Source organism: Triturus cristatus, chromosome 7 (genome assembly GCF_964204655.1).
Source record: "Triturus cristatus chromosome 7, aTriCri1.1, whole genome shotgun sequence".
Taxonomy (NCBI): Eukaryota; Metazoa; Chordata; class Amphibia; order Caudata; family Salamandridae; genus Triturus; species Triturus cristatus.
The window spans coordinates 170,558,135-170,570,819 of NC_140590.1; the positions used below are offsets into that span (position 1 = coordinate 170,558,135).

At 44.8% G+C, this 12,685-nt stretch overlaps 1 protein-coding gene across 1 annotated transcript in view; it reads left to right on the top strand.

Moving 5' to 3' along the window:
- LOC146809142 (IgGFc-binding protein-like) overlaps positions 1-12,685 on the top strand; it is a 301,036-nt gene that overhangs the window by 103,506 nt on the left and 184,845 nt on the right. Inside the window, exon 9 of the mRNA XM_085614831.1 lies at positions 4,596-4,795. Within this exon, the coding sequence (XP_085470957.1) occupies positions 4,596-4,795 (200 nt within the window). The remainder of the gene's footprint in view (positions 1-4,595; positions 4,796-12,685) is intronic.

Here is a 12,685-nt window from a genome sequence, read left to right on the forward strand (position 1 = left end):
CCTCCCCTTTTTCAAACCTAAATATCATTTCTTTCAACGGGGTATCAATATTTTCTTTAAGGTCTCTCAATTGTCAAGCAGTTACTCTTATGTCATCAATGTATATTTGTGTTTCAGTTCTTGCTCGTGTCCGGTTAATTACCTCTATTGCCATCATACTAAACTCTCAAACTGGATGTATTTCGATGCTCCTTTTTGCTCTGTCTCCCACATCTAGGTCTTCATTGTTTATTTCAGTTTCTGAATCTCATAATCCACTGCTGTGACATGGCAACAGTTGACAACTAAAATCAAATCGAATGACAGCATCTTTCTTCGGCAGGGAGATCCGCCATAAAAACAGTTTAAAAGGCACGCAAAGAAGTTAAAAGTGAAAATCAACGGCAACCAACTTGCATCACATAGAACTTGAGTAAAAGCATGGCACGCATGGATAAATAGTCTAAAAAAGTACAAAGACGTTAATCAAAGTGGATAGTGCTTCTTGAACATACCGCCGCCTTAAGAAACAAACTTACGCAACAACAGGTTTCATAGTCAGTTCAATCTTGCAGACCCCTAAAAGCGTGTTCTGTTGGCATTTACTATAATTTCTGAGCCTTAAAAAAGCTACTAAACCAATAAACTTTCTTTAAAACTTAAAAAAAAAGTTACTAAAAACATTCTCAAAAATAATTGGTAGTACCCACAAAAGAAAATCAAATGAATCATACTTTGCTTAGATACATTGTTACACAGGCACACTAGTGAGCTCAGGCTGTGCTGGAAACCTCGCAGGAAGCAGGGGGAATATTTCAGGGTCCCTGCTCTAAATCTAAACTGACGCTAGCACACCCCTCTCACGGTTGTATTCATCAGGTAATCAGTTGACCCAGCACTAACATTAACAAGTGAGATAAACCCCAGCACTGGGTTTCTGTTATTCCTCCCGCAACCTTTTACCTTGCAATGTTTCTAACAGGGCCTGTGTTTCCTTTCCGCTAGGTGGCGCACCTATGGCTGACTCAGAAACAGCAAACCTTACACCGTTCCCTTCCAGTGACTTTTTTACGTAGGACAGCCAAGAATTAGAGAGCATTTTATCACAGACCAGGCAGTCAAAAAGTATCTTTCTAGTGAGTGAGGCTTCCACATTGCTTATGACAGAGAGCCACAGCAGCGCGGGGCAAATGCGTATTTGATCACATACATAATTTAATGCCAACTACTTATTCTAACTAACCACGCTGGTTACCTACTGTAAGGCCTTCCAGACTGAAAGTAGTAAACATGACAGTTTTCTTCCAGGATACTTCCTGTGAGAGACAGATTAAACCAGTGTATAATCCTCCAGATTTGTAACAGAAAAACCTCTATACCGGCCTATATACTTATATAAATGATCTAACTAGATTCTACATTACCAAAAACTCCTGCTTTATGTCATACAATATCCTGTTATCGCTCTATATAGACAAATTATAACTCCTTTTTATTTTTAAACCAGATTTATTATTTCTTTTTTATGAACATTTATTGTTAAACTTAGTAACACATACAGTTAAACAAACATAACGTTTTTTTTTTTAAACAATGAGATCTTTATACTCACTATAATTTTGATACATACATATAAAGTGCTTTATATTTCAAAACGACATCCTAGACATAAAATCACTTACATACTCATTCATACTTCCATTCGTACAAAAAAAAAAAAATTGATGCACTATCTAAAAAGAGGAAAAATTTGGGAAGAGGGAATAGGAAACAAAGGACCCTCAAGTTGGTCTCAATGTCGTCGTGTGGTGAGTTAGATCATAAATTTCTCCAGGTCACCATGATGGGAGACATCAATCTCCAGTATCACTATGCTGAAAAAAAATTCGCGGTCAACGCACGTTTCAGTGGGAGACCACCTTCTTCAGGACCAACAGGGATTTTTTAAAAGATGAAATTTATATACAAATTGTCGGGATGTCTGTAGAAAAAACAAAAAGGTAGTGACATTGGCAGGAGAAGAGGAAATGAATTCAATTTCAAAAAGGAGATACTTCCTTATATTTATTTATACTTTCTTCATATTGATATATTTGTTTCCTAGCAGTGCTCATATTAGTGAAAGGTGTGTCTGATGATTCTGTGCCCCAGTATTCTGTGTGGCTAAAAACAAGCACCACGAGATGGAAAGGGTGAGAATCCCATTAAGATTAATAAAATGGGGGTGATATAGAAGGTGAAAGAATTCCAATTATAGCCCAGGATCTATTATAAGGGTTAAGACATACAACCCTGGGGTCTGGGCTTGGAAAAACTGACCTGTGAGTCAGAATGCAATTTCTAAACAGAATGCTGTAAGAGCCATCCGTGCGTTCTTTAAAAAGGTTCCAACTTCTGAAAGAAGAGACATTATTTTTACTAAAACTAATCATTATTATTGTCTCAAAACAAAATCTAATGTGGAAGCCAATACACCTGTGGCAGCCTAGATGGAAAAGAGTTCAGAGGGAATTTTTTATGCGTCCATATCAATTTCTGAGATCAAATGGCCAGGTGCTAGAGAGAAAAGAAATGACTTATCCGTGTCATCATATCCTATAGACATAGTTTTCTAGCAAGAGGCAGTTGTTCCAATAGATTTGTTTACCTTTTTTAGGGCATGGGGCTGCTCACCTGAGCAGCACGAAGCAGTTGCCAAATTCTCCGTGTGCTTCTAATGCATGCAAAATCAGAGGGTTTTACTCTACAAAGCCACCTCAGTGCTTGCTCTTTATCTCAATTATCATCTAATTTCTTTGTCTCCATCCCTTCGCCATGACGCCAGGAGGATGTCATTATCCCCCAAACCCCACGCTCTTTGATGGCCCATTACTCAGGTGTGCTGAATTTATTAATGGATTTTATAGCATAGCAGCTCTGTTCATTAATGACGAGGAATCTATAATAGCTAACATCACTGGTAAGATCCAGATGCTCGAGCTGCCGGCATTCTCTTTCCCTACATGACATTTGCCTCAAACCTTTTAGCAGGTCTTCCTTCTATGCATGGCCTTGCCTCAGAATGTTGAACCGGGCCCCACAAAAAACTCTTTTATATTAGCTGGGATATGGCATTTTCTACTACAATCTTTCTGTTAGGGGTGGAGTTCTTGTTTCTCACATAGGTTGGCCAGTTTGCCAAGGTACACAGAGTGAAAGGGCACTCAGGGGCAGATTTACAAGCCCCTTGCGCCTCGTTTACGCCACTGTTGCGTCACTTTTGTGATGCAGTGGCGGCGCAAAGCCAGCGCCATGGTGCGGGGTACTTACAACGTGATGCATCTGAGAGATACATCACGTTGTAAAGCCCTGCACCACATGTAGGCGTTCCGGCGCAGGGGGGGGCGTTCCGGCGCAGGAACGCCTCCTAAAAGTGGCTGAGTGAAATCTACAAGTTTTCACTCAGCCACTTTTAAGGCCATGCTGCGTCAAAACCCTGCGCCTGCTTGAAGCAGGTGTAAGGATTGACGCAGCATTTTAAAGATAGGGCACCCCGAGCATTGCTGGAGCTGCGTCGCGCTTGCGACGCAACTCCAGCAATGCGCCGCCTTTACGGCAGCAGATGCGTCACACATCTGTGCATTTTTGCCCCATGGTGTGCCGCATTATAAATGCGGCGCATCCATGGTGGCGGAGCCGTGACGCACAATAACTGGCACATCCCTGCTGATATGCAGGGATGCGCCAGATATTGTAAATCTTCCCCTCAATGTTTGAAATCACCAAAAACTCTATTCCCCACTGGCTTGTGTATGAATGAATGACTGTAATTTATAAAACAGCTACCAAGTGTGTCCAGGCACTACCTGAAAATTGAAGACATTGTGCTGACTCTTAAATGTTAGTGAACAGGCATGTTTTGAGTTGCTCCCTAAACAGACTTTGATTTAATGGAACAGGGAATGGCTGGGAGCGCATTCCATGCTTTTGCTGCCAGATAGTTGACAGACATGCCACCCCTTCTAACCTCCTTGAAACTGGGGATTTGGAGGAGGTTTAACTGGAGGATCTCAAGCATCTTTGGTGATGTATTACTTAAACCTAGCTGTGATATACTTCGGGTTTAGCCCAGAGAAATCCCTGTGAAAACAATCTATGCGTGCCCTGTGAGCCAGTGCAGTTGCATGAAGTGAGCTCTCAGGTGCATGTGAGCACTTTTCAGGCTGCTGCATTCTGTACGTCTGTAGGTGGATGATAGGATAATTTGGGACACCAAGGTGGAGGCTGTTTGCAAAGTCAATCCATGAGGTAATGAGAACATGCGTTACTGACTTTCAAGATAGTGGCAGATCTAGAAACTTTCTGAGTGCGCTCAGCATTGAAATACAGATACCTGTGACTGAAAGAATTTATGGACAGAAAGAAAGTTCAGGGTTACATTTTACTCCTAGATTTCTGCAGTATTTTATTGCTGCTGCAGATGAGGAGGGAGTTCCTCTGGACATCAGTAATTGGCAGAAAAGTTGTTGATGTTCCCATACAAGAGTAATTTTGTCTTTTACCTCTATGTCACTACTCTGTTGCCTCGCCTTGCCAGATACCCATGAATCATATGTTTTCATTATTTCTCCCTCCAGCCCTCAGCTGTCCACCAAACAGCCATTATGCTGTATGTGCAGACATCTGCTCCACATCTTGCGCCGGAATCACAAATCCAGTTCCATGCCCAACATCTTGCACGGAGGGCTGCGAATGTGATGATGGATACGTCTTCGATGGCAAAGGATGTGTTTCCATGGACAACTGTGGCTGCTTCAAGGATGGAAAATACTACAATGTATGTTTCATTTTTACTGTATATACCTAATTAGCCACAGGCGAGAAAAGAGTGAGAAGCTTTGGGGTGGAACGATGAGGCATATCATTTAGTTTCAATGCTACACAATGAGGTTTTGTATTCTTATCTAAATCTTTCTCTCTGTTTCTTTCCATCTCTCTCTCTCTCTCTCTCTCCCTCTCTCCCTCTCTCTCACTCTCTCTCACTCTCTCTCTCTCTCTCTCTCTCTCTCTCTCTCTCTCTCTCTCTCTCTCTCTCTCTATATATATATATATATATATATATATATATATCCAACACACGTCCCCTCCTTCTAGATACGACAGGGGACCCAGTGGCTCATACACAGGTGAGTTTAATCTGTAATCAGCATGACGCGTTTCGGTAAATACCTTCTTCAGATGCTAACAACATACTTCACTGGTGCCAGCAACAGTCCTGTTTTAAATAGCGAGTGTTGCCTCCACATTGGTGGATATTCCAGGACTAAAGGATCCAGCATCCATCTGGGTGGAGGACAGAAAGGGCTACCAGGACCCAGTGTCTGTTCCCCTGGACCAAAACAACCCTCCTGTTATGTCCGAAGCCTTCTGCAGCTTCCGTTGCGGGTGAATCCGGGGAGCAGCATGACAATGCTATGCTCTCCACCGTGAAGTCACAGTCCAATTCAGGGTGAAAAAATCGCCCTCCCGTGGCCGCAGCTTTACAAGCACAAATCGATACCTCGAATTTCACCTCCCTGTTGCCACTGATGTGCTTGTCTCGTTAGGGCGGGTCCCCTTACTTGTGCAGTGGCCGGGAAACAAACATCCAACACACGTCGCCTCCCTCAAGATATGACAGGGGACCCAATGGCTCATAAACAGGTGAGTTTATTCTGTAATTAGCATGACGCGTTTCGTTGAATACCTTCTTCAGATGTAACAACATACTGCACTGGTGCCAGCAACAGTCCTGTTTAAATAGCGAGTGCTGCCTCCCCATTGGTGGATATTCCAGAACTGCAGGATCCAGCATCCATCTGGGTGGATGACGGAAAGGGCTACCAGGACCGAGTGTCTGTTCCCTTGACCCAAAACAACCCTCCTGTTATGTCCGAAGCCTTCTGCAGTCTCCATTGCGGGTGAATCCGGGGAGCAGCACGACAATGCTACGCGCTCCACCGTGAAGTCACAGTCCAATTCAGGCCGAAAAATCGCCCTCCCTTGGCCGCAGCATTACAAACACAAATTAATACCTCGAATTTCACCTCCTTGTTGCCACTGATGTGCTTGTCTCGTTAGGGCGGGTCCCCTTACTTGCGCAGTGGCCGTGCAACAAACATCCAACACACGTCACCTCCTTCTAGATACGACAGGTAACCCAATGGCTCATAAACAGGTGAGTTTATTCTGTAATTAGCATGACGCGTTTCGGTGAATACCTTCTTAAGATGCTAACAACATACTGCACTGGTGCCAGCAACAGTCCTGTTTTAAATAGCGAGTGCTGCCTCCCCATTGGTGGATATCCAGGACTGCAGGATCCAGCATCCACCTGTTTGAATGACGGGAAGGGCTACCAGGACCCAGTGTCTGTTCCCTTGGACCAAAACAACCCTCCTGTTATGCTGTTATGTCCGAAGCCTTCTGTAGCGATACATATATATATATATATATATATATATATATATATATATATATATATATGTATATATATATATATATATATATATATATTACATATATATATCATCCAAGAGTTGCCCAAAAGCAGAGACGCACATGACGGCAAGCACAGCTTCACAGCAAAATCTTTATTAGCAACCAACAAGAAATAGCAGGATATTTCCTCCGCCTCACCCAATGCGTTTCGGTTTCGGAGCTTCCCTGCTCCTTGATCACAGGTCCTGGCTGTTTATGTGCAGATGCATGGGGAAACAGTCTCTAAATAGGCAATTATACCTCCCTCCAATGGGTCCTTATATGGCTATGCTTCATGATACTTGTAGTCCCTACGCTACACTACGCTAGTTTCCATTGGAAAAGCATTTTTTCTTTTCCCAATAACTTTGGCGCCGGATGACGAATCTTTGCGAAATTTTCAAAACTAGTGGGGCGCTCTGGTCAGCTCCTATCCTAAAAGTTTTGGGTGATTTGTCAAGCGGGGGCCAAGAAAAAAGGGGGCTCCTAAAACGCATTTTCCCCATGTTATTTCCTATAGGAAAGTTTAGACAGGGCTACAGCCCGAGCTGCTGAACGGAATTACACCAAATTTGGCAAAAAGGAAGCCCTTGGTTCAGAAAGCGCTCTTTTTTTTTAAATGGTGTAAATCCGTTCAGTAGTTTGTGAGAAATTAAAAAAATAGTGGTCAAAAAATCAATTTCCCATAGGAAAATTTAGACACGGGTACAGCCAAAACTGCTGAACGGAATTACACCAAATTTGGCAAGCAGGTAGTGCTTGGTTCAGAAAGCGCCCTTTTTTTTAAATGGTGTAAATCCATTTAGTAGTTTTCGAGATATAAAAGGAAAAAAATCTTTATATATCTCGGCGGGACCTAACTACACAAGCACGAGCTTGGCTCTAATTGGCTGCCAAAACTTCAATCCAGGAAGAGTTGGAAGCCATCTTGGTGCAATGCTTTTTAGGTCTCACCTAGCGACGCAACATATGCGCTGCCCACTACACAAACATCACTGAACTGCCCTAAACCATAAAACACTACTCCAGCACGACCCCCTACACTGAACGAACACCACTGCAATGCCTTAAACCCTAAAACACAACCCCAGTACGACCCCCTACACGACCCGAACACCACTGCACTGCCCTAAACCCTGAAATATTACCCCCAGTATGAACCCCAACACTGCCTGAACACCACTGCTCTGCCCCAAACCCTGAAACACCATCCACAGCACGTCCCCCTACACTGCCCGAACACCACTGCTCTACCCAAAACCCTGAAACACCACCCCACACGACCCCCTACACTACCCGAACACCACTACACTGCTCTAAACCCTAAACATCACCCCCAGCACGACCCCCTACTCTGCCCGAACACCACTGCTTTGCCCAAAACCTTGAAACACTACCCCCAGCAAGACCCCCTACACTGCCCGAACACCACTGCACTGCCCTAAACCCTGAAACATCACCCCCAGCAAGACCCCCTACACTGCCTGAACACCACTGCTCTGCCCCAAACCCTGAAACACCATCCACAGCACGTCCCCCTACACAGCCCGAACACCACTGCTCTGCCCACAACCCTGAAACACCAACCCGCACGACCCCCTACACTACCCGAACACCACTACACTGCTCTAAACCCTAAACATCACCCCCAGCACGACCCCCTACTCTGCCCGAACCCCACTGCTTTGCCCTAAACCCTGAAACACTACCCCCAGCACGACCCCCTACACTGCCCGAACACCACTGCTCTGCCCTAAACCCTGAAACACTACACCCAGCACGACCCCTACACTGCCCAAACACCAGTGCTCTGCCCCAAACCCTGAAACACCACCCACAGCACATCCCCCCCCACAGCCCGAACACCACTGCTCTGCCTTAAATCCTGAAACACCACCCCCCGCAAGACCCCATACACTGACCGAACACCACTGCACTGCCCAAAACCCTGAAACACCAGCCCTGCACGACCCCCTACACTGCCCGAACACCACTGCACTGCCCTAAACCCTGAAACACCAGCCCCAGCACGACCCCCTATACTGCCCGAACACCACTACACTGCCCTAAACCCTGAAACCCCACCCCCAGCACGACCCTCTACACTGCCTGAACACCACTGCATTGCCCTAAACACTGAAACACCACCCCCAGCAAGACCCCCTACACTGCCCGAACACCACTGCACTTGCCCTAAATCCTGAAACATCACCCCCAGCAGGACCCCCTTCACTGTCCGAACCCCAATGCCCTAAACCCTGAAACACCACCACCAGCAAGACCCCCTACACTGCCCGAACACCGATGCACTGCCGTAAACCCTGAAACACCACCCCCAGCAAGACCCCCTACACTGCCCGAACACCACTGCACTGCCCAAAACCCTGAAACACCAGCCCTGCACGACCCCCTACACTTCCCGAACACCACTGCACTGGCCTAAACCCTGAAACACCAGCCCCTGCACGACCCCCTATACTGCCCGAACACCACTGCACTGCCCTAAACCCTGAAACCCCACCCCCAGCATGACCCTCTACACTGCCTGAACACCACTGCACTGCCCTAAACACTGAAACACCACCCCCAGCAAGACCCCCTACACTGCCCGAACACCACTGCACTTGCCCTAAACCCTGAAACATCACCCCCAGCAGGACCCCCTTCACTGTCCGAACCCCAATGCCCTAAACCCTGAAACACCACCATCAGCAAGACCCCCTACACTGCCTGAACACCGATGCACTGCCGTAAACCCTGAAACACCACCCCCAGCAAGACCCCTGCACTGCCCGAATACCACTGCCCTGCCCAAAACCCTGAAACACCACCCCCAGCAAGACCCCCTACACTGCCCGATTACCACTGCACTGCCCTAAACCCTGAAACACTAGCCTCAGCACGACCCCTACACTGCCCGAACACCACTGCACTGCCCTAAACCCTGAAACACCAGCCCCAGCACGACCCCCTACACTGCCCGAACACCACTGCACTGCCCTAAACCCTGAAACACCAGCCCTAGCAAGACCCCCTACACTGCCCAAACACCACTGCCCTAAACCCTGAAACACCAGCTCCTGCAAGACCCCTATACTGTCCGAACACTACTGCACTGCCCTAAACCCTGAAACACCACCCCCTGCACGACCCCCTACAGTGCCCGAACACCACTGCACTGCCCTAAACCCGGGGAGGAGAAGGAGGCGTGTCAGTGGTTACGGAATCGGTAACACACAGTGACATAGATTGTTACTATTCAATAGAACCCCGACATGTCAGCGGAAACCGTGCGTGAGAGAGAAGCGGCGGCAGAAGAGCTGTTCAGCAGAGCACCTAAGATGAACAGCACTACCCGTACATCTGCTGATAGTAATACAGTAAAAGAAGGGGATATGAAGACCCTGTTAAAGAGATTGGAAAAATGTATGAAAGCAAAAATTACGAAGTGGCGGGAACAAAAATCCCTGTCAAAATACATTGAAGCAGGAAGAGTCCCTAGGGGTCTAACAATTCTTTTGGCACCAAGTTACAAATGTCCTAATCCGAATATGTTAAGGGAGTTGGGCGAAAGTAACTTACAGGCATCAACCAATTTGGTAAAAATATTGGTAAAATATGCGGATATTGACAGAGAAGCACTTATGGGGAGATCGAGCAGATCAATGAGAGCCTAAGCAAAAGAGAACCCAATGATTTTATTTTCAAAACACGGGCAGAAATAAAAGAGCGATTACAAAAACAAGAAGAAAAAATAAAGGCGCGCAAAGCCTTTAAATTCGCCAGAGATAAAGCGGATTACGAGCAAGGTCGCATATATACGTTTGCCCGGAAATATGAAACAGCAAAGCGCAATAAGATCAGTAACAAAGAAAATAAGTTGCAAGAACAAAGCTCTAGCACCAGTTCCAACCTCGAAATTAATGAACCAACAGCAATATCGGATACGGATTTACTAACAAGGGAGAACTCATCCGAAAGAGGAAGTAATGTGGATGATGAAGCGCATAACAGGGTGCTGGATCTAGGAGAGGAGGTGGATTTTTTAGCATTGGACCGGCGTCAAACGCTAAGACCGAGACAACCAATGAGGAGAGAAGAAGAAAAAGAAACTACACACGAAGGAGGGAAAGGCGGAAAAACGATAAACACAAAAATGCCGAAAAAAACCTATTGGCGCAGAAAATAAACGTGGATGACAATACCATCATCAATCTGTCCACCATAACTCTCACAAAAGCAGAAAAGCAACTACTAGCGCTAGGACTCTCATTTTGCCCGGTCAGTGACTTCAATTATACTCGCACGAGGATTGACATATTTTGCTTTATACGTAAGCTTAAACTAAAAAAATTTTTTGCCATTAAGGAGGGTTTGAAGGACACACAAACAGAATTAAACATCAATAGAGGGGATATGGAACTACAAGCCAAAGATGTTCCAGCTCTCCTAACTTTACATCATCTGTTTGAAAACAGGTCCACCGAAACACAGGAGGATGGTGATTTATTCAACACACAGGATCGATTAGCTGCTGCTGAAATCAAACAAAGCGGAGCAGGTATAAGTCCTTTCAAACCCAAATCACGGTTTATCCCCATGATGCCCAAAGATGCCATTGACATTTTCCATGAGGTTGTTATTGAGGACATCAAGAAATTGCATTATCAAAGTAAACATAAAAAATGTCACAGGAGTAATCAAGAATTGAAATATTTCCAACTTATGAAAAAACTTGGGACTAATCATGAAATCATTGTTACTAAATCAGATAAAGGGGGCATTGTTGTAATCTTGCCCCAAAAGGATTACAAAGCCGAAGCCCGAAGACATCTTGATGACCGATCTTGCTACGAGAAAGTAGATCATAAAATATACAATGTAGCCAAGAACTGTTTGAAAAGTAAGCTGCTACAATGGAAAAGAGATGGGTGCATATCATCTGAAGAATATAAATTTTTATATGTCGAGCACCCAATTTTACCAAGGCTATATTTAATTCCTAAAATACATAAATTAATCATCCCGGTGCCAGGAAGACCAATAATAGCAGCTATTGGCAGCATGGGTGAACACATCACACAATATGTGGACTTTTTTTTACAGGATTTGGTCAAGGCACTCCCGACGTATATAAAAGACACCGGAGATTTATTGAACAAACTGACTAACATACAATGGGCAGAAGATTTGCTGCTCATAACGTTAGATATAGAATCTCTATATATTAGCATCGAACATAGAACAAGTTTAAATGCCTTGGCTCACTTTTTAGGCACTATACCGTTGGACATGTATAATCACAACAAAATGCTATTGGATCTAGTAACTTGGTGCCTTTTTAATAACTTTTTATGTTTGGCAATGAAGTTTTTTTGCACAAAAGAGGCGTAGCGATGGGGGCCTGCTTTTCCCCCAGCTATGCATGTTTACATGTTGGCTGGTGGGAGGAGCAGGTCCTCAAATGCACGTTTCAGGAGGAATACCGCACCCATGTAGTTCAATGGTGGCGGTACATTGATGATGTGCTTATTATTTGGAGAGGGGATATGCAAAGTGAGAGTAACTTTATTGACAAGACTAACATCAACACCAACAATCTCAAATTCACTTCCTATCTAAGCACACAACAAGTGGATTTTTTAGATGTTAGAATTTATGTCAAAAATAACCAGCTGGCCACCTCCGTCCACAGGAAGGTTACAGCTGGGAATACTATTTTACACGCCAGCAGTGCGCATCCCCACCACACCATTAAGAGTATACCCCTGGGTGAGTTAACACGCCTCAAACGTATTTGCAGCACAGTAGAGGATTATGAAGTCTGTGAACAAGAGGCGTTAGAAAGACTCAGAACTAGGGGATACAAAGAATCAATACATGATGAGGCTATTTTCAAAGTGGATTCCAAATCTAGGACAACACTTCTACCTACTAACAACCTATTGGAACCAAATGATACCACCAACAGCACTCCTAGACTCATCACTGCGTACAATAGACAGGAAAGACAAATTAGATCTATTGTCAAGCGCAATTGGCCTATCATTATGACAGATGGGTTTTGGCTCCTATCCTACCATCTCAACCCACGATTAGACATAGGAAGGGACCTTCCATGACTACTCAGATTGTTAAACCTTTTCCTGAACTTGCTACTGCTAAACAATGGTTACAACCAAAGCAGGGGTTTAGCAAATGTTCCACC